At 38.6% G+C, this 20,570-nt stretch overlaps 1 protein-coding gene across 1 annotated transcript; it reads left to right on the top strand.

The window, feature by feature from the left end:
• The first annotated feature begins 194 nt into the window (after positions 1 to 194).
• LOC144969901 (uncharacterized) lies at positions 195 to 11,037 on the top strand. Its single transcript, XM_078908960.1, has 3 exons — positions 195 to 316; positions 7,498 to 7,697; positions 10,416 to 11,037. The coding sequence occupies exons 1-3, from the start codon at positions 277 to 279 to the stop codon at positions 10,473 to 10,475; spliced, it is 300 nt and encodes a 99-aa protein (XP_078765086.1). The 5' UTR covers positions 195 to 276; the 3' UTR covers positions 10,476 to 11,037.
• Positions 11,038 to 20,570: the final 9,533 nt, after the last annotated feature.

The raw sequence follows: 20,570 nt of genomic DNA, 5'->3' as shown, positions 1-20,570 counted from the left end.
AATTACAATAGATACGGGGGGAAAATGGAACTTTTCTCACGATCATTGAATAATTTTCATCAAAATCAGTGCTTATTATAATAATATTAACAATATTTTAATGTTGAAAATATATGAAAAGCGACTCTTCAACTTCAAACGAACATATTAATATACATAATATTAGATGTATGGAACCAAGTTTCAGTTACGATCAACAACATCCGTTTCCTTCAAGCTTTCTTTGGAGGTCAGTTTTTTTCATAGAGTAAGGACGATTCTGATACAGGAATAAAGATGCTCAACAAACTAACAACAGTTGCCCGTTTTATTCCTCGTAAGTACAGCGTTTATAGCTTTAATTGTCACATTAGTTTGTCCTCTCTTTATGACTTCATAAACAATGCATCCTCGTCACTTCGCCAGCTTCACATCCATTCTATTCACTCAGCACTGCCACTGCACCGGCGGCCGTGCAGTGGTGTGGTCGGTTAATAAGTTATATTGGCAGACACTGACTGTCTGGCAATAACGATGGATGGTTATACACAGACACTTTTTTGAAACTCCACTCTTTTAAACATTTGGCCACATCTCAGAATATGGAACGTTTCGGTATTCATGTCATGTGGATGTCAAGGGCCGAATGAGAATGGTTGGGCTGTCATTATTCCCAGACAGGGTCTGCCAATAACGAAAATTGCTTATTCCCAGACACCTGTCTGGGAATAACAAATTTTCGTTATTGGCAGACCCTGTCTGGGAATAACCAATTTTCGCTATTGGCAGACACATGTTCATAAGCAGAGCCAAGTTGGCAGAAAGATTTTATTAAAAAATGCCAGTGCACAAGATGAAAGTGAATAGTGATCAAATGTCAAATCCAGCTTTTTTTTTTTTTTTTTAGAGCAAATGGATCAATGAAATTTCTTTTGTCACTTTGATCTGAAAATGTCAAACTGGCAATTCGCCTTTTTTTTTTTTCAACCAGCAAGAAACTTATTAATCATCAAATCTGTTCATAGTCCACCAACCATTGAAATTTTCACTACCTATCTACCTGTTAACTTTATTACCTAGGATACCTATACCTGGATACCTCTGTATAGAGCTTTTAGACTTGGTGTAGTCTCCTTCGCTCCTCCTCATCTATTAATGATTGGACCAATTTTTATAATTGAACTTGTTTCCTAGGGTGTTGCTTATCTCCAACTCTGCTTTGAATTTATTCAAATTTTTTGCTGATACTGTGGTTTCTTGTAGTTTATTCCAGTTATTTACAATTCTAGATGAAAAAAAGTTCCTTCTTTCATTTGTTTTAAAACGTTCTTTTTTCAGTTTCTTGCTGTTTCCTCGTGTCTGAATGTTCTTGTTTGGTTTAAGGAATCCTGCCTCTACCCTGTCTATTCCCTTTACTATTTTATATGTTTGGATCATATCTCCCATCTTCTCCTGTAATCTAAGGTCGGGAGATTTAATTCTTTCAATCTCTCACAGTATGTTTGTCTTTCAGGTGTGTGATAAGTTTTGTTGCTCTCCTTTGCACTCTTTCCAAACAGTCTTTGTCTCCCTCAAACTTCGGATACCATATGCAGTTAGCATATTCCAGCTTTGATCTAACCATAGTCTTGTAGATGGTAGTCATGTGTTTTGTTTTCAGATTCTTGAAATTTCTTTTCACTATTCCGAGTGTTTTACTAGCCTTAGATTGAACATCTTTAATTTGCTTCTTGAAGTTTAGCTTCCTATCAATAAATACTCCTAGGTCTTTTTCCCCATTGGATTTCTGCAGGGGTTTTTCTTTCATTATATAGTTTGCTTCTCTGTTGTTTTTTCCTAGGTGAAGAACTGCACATTTATCTACATTGAACTCCATCTGCCATATTTCGGACCATTCTTCAAGCTTTTTCAAATCTTGTTGTAAGGTGTTTCTTTCTTCTTCTGTATTAGCTACTCCATAGAGCTTAGTATCATCGGCAAAGATTTTACATTTAGATGATAGATTGTCTGGCAAGTCATTGATATAAATCAGGAAGAGAACTGGTCCCAGTACACTTCCTTGTGGAACTCCACTTGTTACCAGTCTCTCTGTTGATGCTGTTCCATTCACTATCACTTTTTGTCTTCTATCTTTGAGGAAATCTCGGACCCATTTGACTGTCTGATCATTAATTTGATACTGTTCCAATTTCCTGATTAGGCGCCAGTGTGGAACTTTGTCAAATGCCTTTCTGAAGTCGAGGTATATGACATCTAAATTGTTGCCTAATTCCAGGTCTCTCGTCCAGTCATCCATTGTTTCAAGTAGGTTTGTTACTGTAGACCTTCCCGCCATGAAACCATGTTGATATTTGCTGAATAGTTTGTTCTTGGTCATATGATCAACCATTTCTTCTCTAATCAGCTGTTCCATGAGCTTGCAGACGACAGATGTCAGGCTCACTGGTCTGTAGTTTTCTGGATTTTTTCTGTCTCCCTTCTTGAATATGGCTGTGACGTTAGCTTCTTTCCATTCCCTTGGTAGTCTTCCTTCTTTCATCGACTGGTTAAATATCTTGGTTAGGGGTTCTACTAGCTGCTCTGCTAAGTTTTTTAGGATGTAAGGATGAAGTTTGTCAGGTCCAGGTGATTTACTCTCCTTTAGGTTTTGTAGTCTCTTCATTACTCTCTCTTCAGTAATCGGCCATTGTGTAGTATCTATATTACTTGTTTTAGCAATATCTGGCAAGTTTTTCTGGTTCTCCACTGTAAAGACACTTGCAAAGAAGAGATTTAGCACCTCTGCCTTGTCTTCATCTTCAGATGCCCAAGTGCCATCTTCTTTTTTTATGTCACAGGTTCCCTGTCTTGTCTTCATTTTACTGTTTACATAACTCCAGAATACTTTAGGATTTTCTTTCGTTTCCTCTGCTATCTTGTTCTCATACTTTTGATGCGCTTGTCGGACTATTTTAGTAGTTGCGTTTCTCACTCTTTTGTATTTGTCCCAATCCTCTTCCTTTTTGCTTCTAGAGTATCTTCTATTTACTGCCTTCTTCTTCCGTAATGCCTCTCTCACTTCCTGCGTCATCCAAGGTTGATTTCTTCTCCCAACCCGGTTCCCTCTGCTTTTCGGGATGTTTTTCTCGAAGCATTGGTTAAGTACTCTGGTAAATCTACTCCAGTTGTTTCCTACGGTGTCCTCGATTAGTATTTCCTCCCATTTGATATGCCCCAGTTCCTCTTTCATACTCTCTAGATCAGCCTTCCTATATCTGAGTGTCAGTTTTTCATCTACAGTCTCTGATGTCGCCCTCAGTTTTAGGAATATGGTCGCATGGTCGCTTTTTCCCAGTGGGTGGCTCAGTCTTAGGTCGATTATGTCATTTTCTTCCTCCATCAATATCAAGTCCAATACGTTGGGCTTCTGGTTTTTTCTCTGTCTCGTGGGTTCTTTTATTATCTGTTGTAGGTAGCAATCTTCAATGGTTTCTATGAAACTTTCCTCCAGGCTTCCCTCTTTTGGTTCGTCCATCCCTTTCCACTCCAGTTCCGGCATGTTGAAGTCTCCCATAATAATTATCTCTGAATGCTTTTTTTGTGATGCTCTCCTTATCATCTCCAACATTCTCTCATTATTTTCTCCTGTGCTATTTGGGCTCCGATAAATCACTCCTACTAGTATCTGACTTTGTCCAGTTACTCCAATCGAGCACCAAGCGCTCTCCCTAAAGTCGTGATCTGTGAGTTCCTCTATGGGGTTAACCTTCAGGTTCTCTCTCACCAATAAGTATACTCCTCTGCCGGAAGTTTCAAAATCTCTGCTAGCTATTATAGTGTATCCCTCAATACCTAACTCTGCTATTGTTGGGTGTGTTGTTGCATTCTTTGGCTTAGCTTCTGTTATTGCTATCACATCTGGATCTTCTTCTTCTGCCATAGCCTTTAGCTCCTCTCTCTTATTCATCACACTGTCTGCGTTCGTGTACATGAACTTCAGGGTATTTTTCATATTCAAGTGCTGCCCCTCCTTATCATTTACTGGTACTTCTCTTTTTTGAATTTTCTTGTTGTCTTCGAGTCCTTGCTCAGAAACATTTTGGGCAATTGGACTGACACGTTTCCAATATAGTCATTCCTCATCCCAGTCCCAGTCATTTCCTCCAACATCGCTGTCTCTCTTTCTTATTTGTTCACTAAACTTTTCCCTGAAACTGACCCTTTTCTTATATATGACTACATCTTCCCTGCTTCTCGTCTTCTCTTCAGCTCCTCTCTTAACTCCTTGGCCTGCTCTCTTTGCATAATTGTTTGGTCAGCTCCAATATACACCTTCTGTAAGCATTCCCGTTTATGGTCTTTCAACTGTTTGCTGTTCCTAAGAGCAGTGTTACGCTGATCCGTTGACATCAGACTTATTTTCATGGGTCTTGGTCTATCTTCTCTTCTGCCCAATCTGATCACTTGCTCTATAGGGTTGAGGCTGTCTTTGTTTCCATGAACCTGCAACTCTTTGAGTACCATTTGGGCTTTTCTTATATCTTCCTTGTTGTCGCCATCTTTAGCTTCTGGTATGCCATACATAATTACATTCTTCACTCTCTTAGCCCTTTCATTTCTCTCCTCTTCTAGTTCCAGGTTCTTTTTCACCATTGCCTGCTTCTTCTCCTCAGTTTCATTGATTGTTACGCTGATCCGTTGACATCAGACTTATTTTCATGGGTCTTGGTCTATCTTCTCTTCTGCCCAATCTGATCACTTGCTCTATAGGGTTGAGGCTGTCTTTGTTTCCATGAACCTGCAACTCTTTGAGTACCATTTGGGCTTTTCTTATATCTTCCTTGTTGTCGCCATCTTTAGCTTCTGGTATGCCATACATAATTACATTCTTCACTCTCTTAGCCCTTTCATTTCTCTCCTCTTCTAGTTCCAGGTTCTTTTTCACCATTGCCTGCTTCTTCTCCTCAGTTTCATTGATTTTCCTCATTTCATTTATATCTTGTCTTACTCTATCTGACTTTTCTTCTGTACTTCTCTTGAGTCTCTCCTTAATCTCACTCGCCTCAGACATAGGGTAGGCCTCTATCTCATCCTTTGCTGTTGATTTCACTATTTCTATCATCTCCTCTGTGAATTCACCTTTTTGAATGATATTCACACTTTTATCTATGTCTTCTACTTTTTTCCTGAGTTTATCTACTTCCTTTTCAAGCTGCATGAAATTGCCCAAGAACTTTGAGGCCACTTTGTTGCAGGACTTAGAGCAGTAGTAATGCAGCAGCGGACATTCTTTTTCTGAGTCTTTCTTCAACAGTTGATAGGTGTCATCATCTATCTTTTCGCACAAAGTATGAAACCACTGGTCACAGAGCTCGCACTGTAAGCATTTCTCAATCTCTTTGCATACATATTCACATTTTCCGCAAGTCTCAGTCTCAGCTTTTGCTTTTGCCTTATTTGTACTCATCGGTGCAGGGCTTTCTTTCCTACTACTGCCACTACTAGTACTGGCACTGCCAGATCTACCTTTCCTACTACTGCTGTTTAAGCTCATCTTCTTACTTGTTAAATGAAAAGATCTATCTAAGTCTTAGCTGTACTGTATCACTGTATCTTGTTGTTCACTCCAATCTTATAAGTATCTAACTAATCTCAACTAGATATCTCAAGTACACACACAAGCCGGAATCCTCTCGAAGGCAGAAATTACATAAATCCAATTCGAAAATGAACAAGTTTTGATGTCCGATATTTCATTCAAGTTTTGTGTTTCTGGTGAGGGGAGCGAGAAGATTCAATATCAATATTGAATAATAATATAGAGTCTCTACACTATTAGAGAGGAGTTGATGCTTCTACAGAAGTTGAAGTTTGAAATTGAAAGACGTTTCTACTATTGATCATCTTTTGTTTCTATAATTTAAATTTGTTCATTCAGACCACAATTGATGATGGCCCGGGATTTGTTTATTTCTCAGACGAATTCCTAGGCCAAGGCCTGTTTTTATTATCACACCTTTACAAAACTAGATCCAACATATTCGAATCAGAGACGAAAAATAACTATCAAAACAAGGAAGCAAAGTTGGTGGAAAAATGTCTAGCTCATATATGAATTTTAAGATACACGGTACCGGTATGGATAGACAGCTCAGAGGGTCAGACCACCTTTCATTTTGCTCCTGTTAGCGTCCCAGATTCCAATCTGATCGCTCCCCCTTTTTTTTTCTTTTATGTTTTGATTTTGACCAAGTCTATTATTTTCTCCTTTTTTGTTTGACCTTATTCCGTTTCTGAGCATGAATTTCTTAAAATTGTTTTTTTTTTTTTTAATGTCTTTTTGTTTTGTTTTTTTCCCCCTCTATTTGACCATTTGGTCTCTCTCTGAATATTTGTTTGTTTTTAAATTATGTATTCGTTTTAGAAAATACTTTTTGAGATTGGAGTGGGGACGAATATGCTATAAAGAAACTAAAAGAGAGAGAGAGAGAAATATTTTTTAAAAAAAGATGTTGGGGGGGGGGGGGGCATTTTTCATTTGCAACACTCTGTAAAAAGAAGACGGAATAAAAATATAATTTTAAAAAGTGGTCGAACCAGGATTCGAACCCACACGACGTCAATTCTGACGAGCCACCCAAGGCAGACGACTTAACCATTCGGCCATGACACCCACATGAAAGTCTACGCATATCATCCATCAACTGATTTATTGTTGGTTAATCTTATATTTTTATTGATATTAATATTTTATTAACTTTACTTATTTCTATGTCCATTTCGAAACATTCCATTTTCTGGAATGCGAGTAATTGTTTAAAAGAGCAGAGTTTCAAAAAAGTGTCTGGGAATAAGAAATTTCTGTTTTCCCAGACGCCTGTCTGGGAATAACCAATTTTCATTATTGGCAGACCCTCTCTGGGAATAATCACAGCAGAATGGTTAAGTCATCTCTCTTAGGTGGCTTGTCAGAAAAGACTCGAATCCTGGTTGCGCCACTTTTTTTTTTAGTCTACTTTCTCAGTGCGTTACAAATGATGATTGTCCCTCCATCTCAATCCCCTCCCTCATGATGTTTTGGCTCCAGCTACAGAACTGCGATGTTGCAAAAAAGATTTTGACAGAGACAATGCTGTTAACGGCCAGGTACTCATTCTACATCCTAGTACAGTAAGAAAATATGAGTATTTTCCATGGACTCAACTATGTGCTGAGCGAGGCTCGAACCGGGGACCTTCCGATCCGAAAGCGGGTGTCATACCACAAGACCACAGCCCGCACACTTACAATGTAAAACTGAGCATACATTCACTTAACTTTTATTAGATGCCTTGGTCGAAGTGAATGACACGTCAAAGACAATGCGGTGAGGTTAAATATCTAAACAATGTGAAAATGTCTGATATGTGTTGTGTAAGATTAAGAGAAAGAATTGAATAACTGAGGCATTCAAGTCTTGATTTATTATTATTTTAATTTTTATTTCGTATTTGTATACATTTAATGCATTTCTTGTTTGCTTGTTTGTTTTGGTTTCAGGTGTGAGGAATGCACGGAGCATGGGTGGCGTTCCAGCCAACTTTAAACCTATTCGCCAGGTTTGCGAAGAGAACAAGAGTCATATGAATTTCATGCCAGTACCTCAGGGGTCGTGGCAGGAGGCTTACAATGCTAGGAACTCCAAGCTCAATATGATATTACTTGGCAGCTTAGCAGCTACACTTGCAACCTTTGGCATTGTAAGTCATTTTTTTTTTTTTTAAGATTCTTAAATCGTTAAATTTGTCTTATATGCATGTTTTCTTTTTTTCTTTTTTTTTTTTTTTTTGAGCTTTATATAGCGCAATATCCACTAAATGTGCTCAAAGCGCTTTACAAGGGGTCCCTGGTCAACAGCAACATTTAACATGTAGGCCGGGACATGCCGCCTGTAAGGCGATATTACAATTTTTCGGACAAAGACACTGCTGTTAACAGTCAGGTATTCATTTTACACCTGAGTACGGTGAGAGAATGTGGGTAAAGAGCCTTTTCCAAGGACTCAACTATGCGCAGAGCGCGAGGCTTGAACCCAGGACCTTCCGATCCGAAAGCGAGTGTCATACCTCAAGACCACATAGCCTTTCCATGCTGACTCGCTAATTGTAAATTGTAATGTACAATTTCTTATGTTATTTATGCATTGCTTATTATATTAGTACCCCATCCATCTGAGTTCTAATTTCATACAATTATTTTATAAGTTTATACCAAGAGTTTGATATAAAAAATTTTTTTTAATTCCCTTTATTCATCCCCAAGGGGAAATTTGTCTTTAGGATCTATTCCAAGGGAAGATTGGAATAACCCAGGCATCAGCCGCTGTGCAGCGCCGCAAAGTGAGCTAGGGCGAGGTGACTTGCTCAAGGCCACTCATGCGCAGAGGCGGGTGATCGAACTCGGTACCTTTTGGGTACGCAGCAAAGACCGTACCACTGAGCCACGCTGCCCCATAGTTTGTCGTCACAGGGTACAAATATTCTTTAAAAAATGCCAGCACATCAGATCTTGTTTGTCTTAAAGTATAGATATTGCATTTTAATACCTACGCCCTTCAACCAAAACCAACTTTAATTTGCTTATTATCAATGAAATTAAGAATCAGATATATAAACAAATTGAAATGGAATGAAGAAAAAACCAAGGTGCTATGTACAGTAGAACATGAAAGTAACGTACTTGGAAATAGCGAGAACTCGGAAATAGCGAGTAAAATCTAAATCCCCGTTTTTTTCTCTTATTTGAGTCAATAAAATTAGCATGAAAGTAGCGAGTATGAAAAAGAGCTCAACTCAGAAATAACGAGCATTTCCTGCCCCAGCCTAGGACTTCGAACGAAGTAAAGCAAAACACCAGACAAGGGCGATTTAAATATTTTTAGCCTAGCTTCTTTTCTTTTCTGATTTTTCGTTACGAGTAATATTACATAGTTGCCTAGTCGAGAGTATATCGTAGGCGAAACAAATTTGGGTGGGGGTTGGGTGTGTGTGTTTGTGCGCGAAGTAAGCACTGGCAGTCAACATGCCTCACTTCGCAGTATCGGTCAGCGAGTCGCATTCGTTAAAGAGCAACACGATCAGCGAGAGAGGGGAGCGTGGAACCATTATTTCAGTGGGTCAGTGATTGAGTGATGCGCTTGCTTACCTCATCAAACATGCCTAGTGCATACAAACACTCGCACACACAACACGAAATCTTGATGGAAATGGAAGGGGCGGATCAACTTCAACCTGTGGCCATCATTACGTAGTTAACGAAGGCCGTGTTCAACCCCGCCCTCACCCCACTTTATCCACACACAGTCATTTGCACGCACGCGCGGCACACACGCACAAACAAACACACACACACACACACTGTCTTTCCATATTTTTGTACGGCCGAGTGACCTTTCCTGGCAACTCGGGAATAGCGAGAACTTGGAAATAGCGAGTAATCAGGAGTGGACCCGTCGAACTCGCTATTTCCGAGTTCTACTGTATAAAGAACAAATCTAGTAGGAATAATATTAAAATAGTTTCTATTTCTAATTCCTATGTTCGAAATCTCTGTGCATTGAATGATAAGGTAATTAGTTTAAAAATTCCTTTTTCACTTCTAATGAAAGACTGGAATAAATCAGGCGTCATCCGCAATGCAGTGCTGCAAAGTTAGCAAGGGCTAGGTGACTTGATCAAGGACACACTACGTGGCCGATAGTCGATCTCTGTACTTTTCGGGCATGAATCAAAGCCCATATCACTGAACCATTATTACTTTTCGGGCATGAATCAAAGCCCATATCACTGAACCACGCTGCCCCATGAAGAATCAGATTCTAAACAGTCAAATTAAAGCTTAACCCATCAAAAATATCGAATCTTTTTTTTCACCACTCTCAAATTATACAATCATCCGTCCCAACCGACATGCACTTATTTGCAGGTCTGACGACCCAATTTATTATGGACTCATTGGTGTAATGGAGATCTGACAGAATAGGGAATGAGATTAGCGGAAGAGTAGCGTCCTTTGATTGGACGTCACCCATAGTCCGTGACGTCACCGGCGGAAAAGTTATTAGAGAGAGAACGTCATAATGGTTGTACGCATGGCCTCTCGGCCTCGCGGGAAGCCACAGACTATGGGTGACATCCAATCAAGGGGCGCTACTCTTCCACTAATCTCATTCCCTATCGGCTATTTTTCCAGCACCACTAATCTAAAAAAAAAAATTGATATTTTTAGAAAGAAGAAGAATTGCGCTTTTAAACTGTGCTAGAAATATGTCCCTCACTTAAGTATGCAGCAAATACTGGCAGTTTTAAAAAAATACAATATTTTTAGAGGAAAAAAAAAACTCCCACTGACCTCAAAGTTGCACAGTTTCGATTAGCTAATTTATATATTTATTTGTTTTTGCTTCTTTGTCTTCACAGCTTTATCAAACTGGATGCATATATTTACACGGCCCACCTCCCGCATACAAGAGCAAGTAATTGTCATGGTCGTCATCTTGTAGCACTGACAGGAGTGAATGAAGGGATGAATACGAATAATTTATTGTGTGTTTTTGTCTACCCCACGGTTTTCCAATCATACCATTCGTCTTGTTTTATTTCTTACTTTATAAATGAAACCATTTTATTTGGGGTTTTTTTTTCGTTCTTTGGACTAGTTATGCAAGCGGTCATAGTTATTTGGGGTTTTTTTTTTCTTCATAATTCTGAAAGTTGCCCTATCATATTTTGATAGTTGCGTTTAATTCTGTAACAAGTATGATAAGACTGAGTGAATTGTCTTTGAAATTTTAAGTTTTGTGACTCTGTATCACAGTTAGGTTGTATATATTATATTATATATAGTTATTTGAACGATTTTAACTCCATACTTGATTCCTCAGTTGGTTTTGTTTGAATCAAAGTGTCACTGGTATTCTAGAGATACAAGCAAGTTTTTATCATCGTTAAACTTATTTTTAGTTTACTTGCTTTATTGAGTGAATAGTTTTAAAGTATTTAAAATTTTCCTTTGTAATAAATAAAAATTCTTTCTGTAAAATCCTTTGTTATTTATTTATTTGTATTTGAAATTTTGTGCTTGTGTATATGTATATGTTTGTCAGTCAATTATCACAATATAGCATTTTACAGGGATTCTTATTTTAACCTTTCTGGGTGGGCTTCCTGATCTCCCATAGTGGGCAGGGAAGTACTGACTGTGTCTTCTATCCCCCTATATACAGCTGGGTGGGGTTCCTGACCTCCCATTGTTGGCAGGGAGGCACTTACTGCGTCTTCTATCCCCCTATATCTGTTTTCCAACGTATCTTTCTTTGTCTTGGAATGAAATTACTTGGTTTTGTCCTGGCCGGCTGGCTGAGAGGGACCAGTCAAATGTATAGTTAGTTTTGGAAGATTTTTTTTTTTCCCTTGTAAATCTGTCATCTGCATTTTTTGCCAAATTGGGACCTAAAATTTGCCAAAAGAAACCCCAAAATTTGCCAAAAAGACCAAAATTTGCCGAGGAGAACTAAGCGTTTCAGTAAAAATTAACATGCGATACAGAAAAAAAATATATATAAAAGACAATTTATTACATTTAAGGAGGCTGCATTTATTAATTTAATGAAATGACTGTGAATAGCGTTGTTACAAAGATTTTAAAGGATCATTATCCATAGAGAGTAGCTTCCCTTGGTTTGGGCCCAGGCAAAGCTGCAACATTTCTCAAGTTTCGCACTTTTTGTTTCGTAATTTTGTTTTCGTTTCTTTTTTTTTTTTTCCCAAAATTTGCCAAATTTGCCACGATTTGCCAATTTTGGGAAATTTGCGGATCGCCCTGATATTTGCGGCTGCAAATTGCCATTTGCCGCCGCAAAAAATGCAGATGACAGGTAAATCATCTCTCTGTTATGCACTGTATTATGTTTTTTTTACATATTAAATATGATTTGTAATCATTTGAGTGTATTCCTCTTAGTCTTAGTGAGGACATGTGCTTGTGTCTGGATTAGACTTTTAGGTGATCTCAAACTAAGTTCTTTGATAGTGTGCTTTTGGAATCTACATCCGTTTCCTGTTTGAACCAATTCCCCTTTATCTTACCTTTTCATGTGTGCTGTTATTGTAATTCTATAACTTTTTAACTGTCCCAATTTCTTCCTTTTTACTGGCGCTGATATGACCTTAATGTGTTGCAAGCGCCGTAAAACCCTTAAAAACAAATAAAAACTTACTTAAACCTTTGTGAGCTGGGGGGGGGGGGGGGGGGGGATGATTCAATTCATGCTGTCTATATTTTTTTGTCTGGTTTCTTTTAATACCTTCTTTTTTTTTTTTTTTTGTAAATCATTTCTGTTAAGTCTTATTGTCATTTATTTATGGCTGCATCTCTGTTTGTGGATAAAACATACCGCCAGGAGCGTGAATTCCAAAGGAAAACAAATATGAAGGTATTTAGTTCCTCCGGGCATCTCAGTCCTGGGCCAGCAAGCCAGCTCAGCTCATTGCATGTCCTTGATGGAACATATGGCGCCAAAAAAGTTCCTCCAGAGATTTCAGTCCTGGGCTGCCAGCCAGCTCAGCTCATTCCATGTCCTTGGTAACATAAGCTGGCACCGTGGTTTTTTGCACAGCTTGCGGCCGCAAAATTTGGGGAAATTTACTGATTTGCATTACAACCGCAAAATCTGCACATTTTGCAAATTTTTGACATTTTCTTTGATTCTTTAAAAATTATTTTTGCGAAATTTGCATTCCACGCGGTGATGAAGATTTTTTATTGTAATTTTGTTTTCCCGATTTTGTGCTTATTTCCAAATCAGCATAATTTCTGGCAAAATTTACCATTTCTTTGTCCCATAAATTTGAGTTTTACATTGCGTAATTATATTTTATTACATGGGTTGCATGTAGTTAGTTGTCAACATATTTAGAAACCTGCAAATTTTTTGCAAAATTTACTTATTTTCTTCTGCAAATTTCATCGTTTTTTTTTTTGTTTTTTTTTTCAATATTTTGAAATATTTTTTGCAAAAAACCGCGGGGCCAGCATAAGGCGCCAACAAAGTTCCTCCAGGCATCTCAGTCCTGGGCCAGCCAGCCAGCTCAGCTCATTCCATGTCTTTCCAGCCTCTTTCAAATCTCTTCAACTGTCCTCCTCCAGGTGCCCAACGTATACTCTGCCTCTCTTCCTCTTTCCCAGTGGGGACCATCTTACAGGGTCCCCACCAGGTCGTGAAGTCGGGAAAATGTCGGGACTTTTGTGATGGGTTGGGAAGTCGGGGAAAAACAAAATCAAGGATTATAGTCTGGTTGCCAAATCATGATTTTAATTTTAACCATAACCCAAAAAAAGCGTCCGCCAATTTTTTTTTTGCATTTTATCAAAGTTGAACATCCCAAGATTAAATGTCTGAATAGTGCTGCCCTGAGCACATTGAGCATTTTGAGAAATTACGCCACAAAGGTCACGAAAAGGTCATTTTCAAAAATCCTCAAAAATCATTTTATATTATACAGAATGAAAGATTAAGTCAAATTAATTACAAAAATACTTCTATTTTTTAAATTGACCGAATAGTTGACAAGTTATTAGCAATTTAACTATCCAAAAGGTCAAGGTCACTGCCAAGATCGTCTCGTAAAATTACCCAAATATAGCCGTGTTTGGTATCAAATTGAAGGCCTTGACAAGATCAATACAGAATTTATGTTATTTATGCTATTTGTTGGTATTTAAATTTCCTACAGCGGTGAAAGTATAATTGGGATAATCAAAATTGGAATTTTTTGTGGAAAAGGTGTCAGATCACACATAAACACGGAGAGTCTCCTTATAGAAAGACCGTGCCTTGTTTTGAGTCTTTAGTTTTCTTCTCCTTTGCTTTTTTACATTGATATTTACCGAAGGACAAAAAATAGAATGACAATTTTCGGCATATCTGACATGTATCTCTGGTAAACTAAATCACTCATCATCAATGTCTTCGTCGCTTGACTCATCGCTTGACATTGAAGCAGCTTGATAAAGGCGATTTTGACAGCACTCACGATCATGGCATTTACAAAATATTGTGCATGGAAGCTGCGCGGCAACACAGCCACATTTTGATGATCCACAAGGTTGTTCAGAAGAACATCCGCATTGAATAGTTTCTAACAACTCGGGCGGTACACTCGGTGTGTTGCTTGGCACTGTGGTTGGAACAAGTGATTTTGTTGCTGGTAACTTCATCCATCCAAAATCTGTTGGTTGTAAATCTGGGGGAGTTTTTCGAAGACTATGATACCAAATTGCTGTCTGAATGTGCGCTCTTTTGGTGTTCTCACAGAATGCTTCTGAGGTAGGGGGTATGGTTTTCAAGTCAGGGACCTTTTTAATTATTTTTTTCCCCGTTTTCTTCAGCCAAACTTTGTACCTGGCGCCAGTCATAGTTGCTTCATCGTGAACGCCGTAGCATGCAGTTATGAAGAATGTGGCTTCTTTGATAACATCTTCAAAACTGGCACTGGTGTTTCCAAGGTTGTCCAGTCTGTGTCCCTTATGAAGAACTTTGATGACTGTGTTTTTCCCTATACCATACGGTTTAGCCACAGTATCACAGCCAGATAGCGCATGTGCTGCAAGAAGATAAGGCGCAATTTCTTGATTTCTCGAGACTGTTTTCCCAATGTCAACAAGTCCACGGTCCCCACTTGTAGCTTCCATTATCATCGAACAGTGGCTGGAGTCCAAGTCAAGCTTGTGGTAGAAATGAACTAACAGTACAAAGACATCCGTATCGTCACTAACCACCTTAACAGCATTGGTCAATGAAGCAGCATGCATTGCTTGTTGCACCATAATTACATCCGCTTCCTCGTGTGTCGTCTCCAAGTCTGTCCTTGTGGAGACTTTTCCATTTTTAATTTGGAGAGGAGCATTTTCGTGTCCTGTGATAACGATACGCCTTTCACGTGGTTCAGCTACAGCCCTGGACATTAATTCCGTACAGAGTATACTAATCAATTTCTTTTTGTTCTCAGTACAGGCAAGAATTGAGGCTTGAGCAGGCAGAGGAGTGTGTAATGTAAGTTGGTGTACCGTTCGAACTTTTATGCTGCGACTTTGTCGAGTAGCACTTTTGATGCTGAAATCATGGTATCTGTCAAAGACAAGGTGCACGTCACTTCTGTCCATTTTCGGCAATAAGAGTGTCCAAAAACTATTGACATAGTCTTGGATGGTTCCTTTGGATGGCCAGTTTACACAATAAAGAAGTGCGCATCCATCTAAGATCACGATCTCAAGATGTTGTCCCCCACGAGCAGAGACAGTTTCTTGCAGATTTCTTTTCAGAGCAGCTTTTGTAGTAGCAGTACGCATGTCTCCATTGTCACTGAATAAAGATGTCGGCAATGGTGCCAGTTCATATTTAAAGAGAGACTCCATGTCAAAATCTCGACAAGCCATTAATCCCATAGCGCGAGAATAAATCAAACTTGTGTCATATATTGGACCACGGTCACTTTGAATAGATTTTTTCCCGGCTGCCATTGTTGTCACTTTGGTAGAAAGTGCTTTATAGAATCCATTGGGCCATGTTTTCTCAAATTCTTTCATGTCATTGGTACCGATGCTGATAGAATCGTCTACATTGACAGTCTGAGGGCTTACTTTTCCATCAGCGATGTTCACAAGGCAATCAGGATGCGCAGTTGCACTTAGGGGGTTGATGCATCTATCTAATTTTGTCCGAATTTTTTCCCTGTCCAGCGCATCACTAGCGATACGCGCATTCGTTTCCTCTTTATGCATTTCCAGAAAGTCCGTTTTGGAACTCTCAGTCAATTCAGACAAACATTTCAGAAGACGACTGCTGGTGTGAAGGCTAAGGGCCCATCGCTGAATGGTAGAGTGTTTGAGTGTTAAACCAATCAATCCTCCAGGACCATGACCATATCTCATAAACGTAGTCTCTATGAACATGTCTGACCACATAGCATTCCACAGACCACGGTTGTGACGCATGACATGTTGGCCTTTCAGGAATTCGTGCATCACTTCTTCAGGTAAATTTTCCATGTTTCGCAGATAATACAAACCATATCTTGCATAATTTACATGGTTGGCAGCAAAGAAATATGGCAACATCATACCTACGGCTAACAAATGCAGCAACCAATCTGCCTCACGCTCTGCTCTCATGTAGAGCATCATGATAAAGACGGGTTTTACCAAACAGTCCAACCACAACTTCGAAGTCCTACTTTGATTGGCTTTATCTTCTAATGTTTCAAGAAGTTCATCGTAGCTTCTTATTCCTTGGAGAATGTCGCGTAACAATTCCTCAACCACCAACCTCAGAGCACGAACGTTTTGGGGAAAATTTTTTCCATTGAGCATGCGTTTGATACCACCGAATGCAGCCCCCAAAACTTCCTCCAGACCACTATTTGACATCAAATTGCCGACACAACCAACATAACTCATCAGCATGTGCATGCCGCCTAGCCTAGGCACAAAATGTGGAAACGTCTCGGGATGCGTCCAAAGAACTTTTATCATCACACGGTAGAGTTGCTGATCTGCTGTGAATATGGTGTATTTTTGTCCACACTTATTTGTAATTCTTTGGGCCTCAACCATCGCCGTTTTCATGCAATCGGGATCCGCTGGAATCATGTCTATCAAAGGTCTGTACATTGCTTGCGTGGCAGGTTTCATTTCATAGCCTTGTTCTCTAGAAAATTTGACATTGAATCCTGAGAACTCTGGTGTTCCTGGCTTGCACACCACTGATTTCAGGAAAAGAAAGTCTTGATTCTGAGCATTGGTTTTGGCGGCTAATGATTTTAAGGTGGGAACTTGACATGGAACAAAATAGAATTCCATAGGCAATTCGGGATTCTTTTTTCCTAGATATCGTTGTACAACTAAATTTGGAATCAACTCCTTTTTCATCTCCTCTTTCTTTATCCTAACAAGTGTTTCTGGGTGGCCGGATGTTAAACCAGGTGTCTTTGGCTGAGTCAATAGCAAGGCCAATGCATGAGTAGATTTTAGACAATTTTGGGAAGATATATTTGCATCAAAATTATCAGCCACTGCCTGGATCAAACCATGACGAGCATTGATGATAGGGTTAACAGTGCTGTTCATTTCTTTTGCAGCAGCTGCTGCTGCAGAAGCTTTGAAGCGCAGCATTTCATCATAGGAACATGTCACCCCAAAAGAGTTCAACATTTCTATCTTCTTCTTCTCCTGCGCATGAACGGCTAGAGCCAACTGGAGGCTTGTATACTGGTTGGTTAGAAGGCTAGTAATTATATTACTAATCAACAACGCAGGTAATGTCATGTTCAGTTTTGGCGACATGCATCCCAACAACATCAAAACTGTTTCACTGGACTCTGCTATGGAACTATCCTGGTCTGGCATAGTATTGTACACGTTTCTGTCACGTTTGAGTTCTTTACAGTCTTTTCTTATTCTTTTTGCGACATGTTCAAGTGTTTTGTCATCTTCATTTGTTTCCTCTAGTCTGAGTATTCCTGATGCTTTGTTGCGGAAAATTAAAATATTAGCAAGGCCGGGTGAAGAAAAAAGAATAACTTCTCCGTGAAACGCAGCAATGACCTCTTTGACAAGTTCGTGACGAGATAAGTGACATCCACCTTTTTCAGTGTATGCGAAATGTAGGTCAAATGATGTCCACATACGTTCCTTGTCTTTCATCATGTCAGAAATAATCGAATCAAATGCATCATCCGAATATGTCCCATCTTCCGATAATTTCTTAGATGCAGCTTGTACAGAGCGTTGGCTCATTACTTTTTTTCTGCAGTCTTGATGATAACGGGCATCCGCAGCATGCAAATCGCTTAGTGCTCCTGAAAGCCGGATTTCTATTTCTCTTGCAGTTGTGTCGTTTCGAGCTTTACAAACATCCAGGATAGCTTCTTTGAATGTTTTTTGCCCTAGCCGATCAGCAGTTCTACAGATCGAAGCTTTTCTATACCGTCTTGGATTTTTCTTATCTGGTTCAAGAGAACAAGTTTTACCACAGAAAATGCAATGTTCCAAGAAGTCAAAACGATCAGTCTCGGACCTGCTACAAAGCTTTTTAGCTGGTGTTGGTCCACTAGCAGAGTAGTTTCACCAAAAGTGTGCTTTATGTGCTGTTTTACATGATACGTCGACTTATAAGTTGATGCGCAAGTTAAGTGGCATGTAATAGTCAATGATTCATTTTCAGTATAACGTCTTTCCAAGTCGATATGCACATTGTCCTTTCTCTCTTTACTTTTCTTAATGATATTGGGAATGCTTTCGCCTCCGGCCCTAGACGTGGACAACCGTTCTGTTTTTGCGGCACAACCTTCAAAAATTGTTGTAAAGAAACAAGTTTCCATTGTGTACTGGTACCATACCAGTTAATATAGATTAATTTCAGCACGCATTAACATGTCAACATCAGCAAGCGTATCATACGCTGAAAAAAAACAAAACAGAAAAAGAAGAATCCGTGAGATGCTGTTTTTCTTATACTCTTACAGAAAGAAGCCCGAAAGCGAAAAAACAAAACAAACAACAAACTACAACAAAACAACAAAACCCCAACCTAACAACAAGTAAATGAAGGGGAATGTAATAAGGACCTGCAAACGTTTATATTAATGTCCGGTCTAGTGGGTAACAGACAATCGCTATGAGGGCGATTAGTGTTACAGAAACCGGGATAAATAATTCAGGCACCAGGGGCCACATGGCTCAAAATATTTTTTTTTAAAGGAGTATAATAGTGATGAATTAATAGTAATAGGACAAATATTTATTAATTTTTTTTTTTTTTTTTTTTTTTTTGCAGAGTGGAATCAATGGAAGAAAGGTTGCCAGGAGCATATATATATATATATATATATATATAATATATATATATATATATATATATATATATATATATTATATATATATATATATATATATATATATGTATATATATATATATATATATATATATTATATATATATATATATATATATATATATATATATATATATATATATATATATATATATATATATATAACATCAGTTCACCTTGTTAAGTGTTTCTGTTGGCTAGAGAGGGATCCCTTGTAAAGCGCTTTAGTGGACAGTGCACTATGCACATACATGTACCCAGTAACAAATATTGTGCTCAAACGGAGCACCATACTTTTACCACCTACCGGAAAGAAAGAAAGGGGTAGAGGAGAGAAAGAAAAGATGAATGAATGATTGGAAGAATGAAAGTGGGTCACTATGACTGAAAACATATTTTTAAAACGGCATTTACCTTTTATAACTGTGATGGGGACATAAAAGGGCAACTTATATGGTTTATAGACCTCAGTGTTATGATAAAACAATCAGACGGAGTAGCAGTCGGCGTGTACGTTTGCTGCCGTGAACTGTGAACTGACACACTTCGTCTGTGCTGTGTCAAGGCCAAACAGCGAGTCACGTATGGAAAACCATTGTAACCAATGATGGATCCTATGATTACCGCATACAAAATCACATTTTATTAAAAAATGCTCAATGTCTACAGACCGGCACTAATCATGATAACAATCCACATATATATATCGCATTCCGATTCCGTTAAAACATTTTTGGCGGACGTTATGAAAGGGTTATGAAGGTTTCCTCTAGACTATTATGTGAGGCACATAGGTGGCATAGAAAAGTTTGAAATTGGTGACAATTTAAGTCATGTGGATTAGCCAGTAGAAGGTACAAAGCTTATTTGGAGGAGAAAAAAAGCAGTGGAGAAAAAAGTGGGAAAAGAAAACTGCAGAAGAGGAAGTTGTTGGGCTGAAAAATAGGAAAGTTGAGTTGACAGAGAATGCTGCATTTTTTTTTTAGGAAAGAAAGTGAATAACAATCAGACAAGGCTGATGAAGTGACAGGGATGAAGGAGTAATTAGCTTTATTCACCAGTGCAAATGCTCTGAGAAAAGCAGCCATAGAGAAGGAAGAGGAGTTGGCCTCCGTTTCTAAGAAACTTGAGGAGAAGGAGGCCTCCTTGAAATTGTTGGAGAGGAAGGACAGTTTGTAAATAGTCTTGTACATAGTGTATTATAGTAAAGTGAACAATGAAAAGATTGGACCTCTCTATTATTGGAAATGTGGCGGAGTACTATTGCATGGTTGATGAATCATGAAGAGAAAGCAAAATTAAATCAACTGATGGCAAGGAATCTAGGGATGTAATGGTTAATAAATAGCTAGTACATATAATCATCTGTTCTTTGAAGGCTACACTAGTAAATGTACATGTGCACTAATTTAAAGAAGTAATGATATTTTATCATTGATAAATGGCTTTTAAAAAATCATTATCGACGCATGGCGGAATAATTTTCCGCCGCGTGATAGGGTCTTGAAAATATTTTGGGGTCTTGAAAAAAATTTCAATGATTTGGTGGGGACCCTGATCTTAGTACTGTGTAAATTAATTTTAAAAAATAAAAAGACGAATTTTCTTTTTCTTTTAATTGGATAGCTCGTGTAGAACGTGAAAGATAATTAATCAAGAGTAGTTGGGGTTTTTTTACTATCCA

The sequence above is a fragment of the Berghia stephanieae genome, chromosome 4 (assembly GCF_034508935.2).
Source record: "Berghia stephanieae isolate SIO BIC M18660-M18661 chromosome 4, UCSD_Bste_1.3, whole genome shotgun sequence".
In the NCBI taxonomy this organism is placed as follows: domain Eukaryota; kingdom Metazoa; phylum Mollusca; class Gastropoda; order Nudibranchia; family Aeolidiidae; genus Berghia; species Berghia stephanieae.
This window is presented reverse-complemented; position numbering and strand designations above follow the sequence as displayed.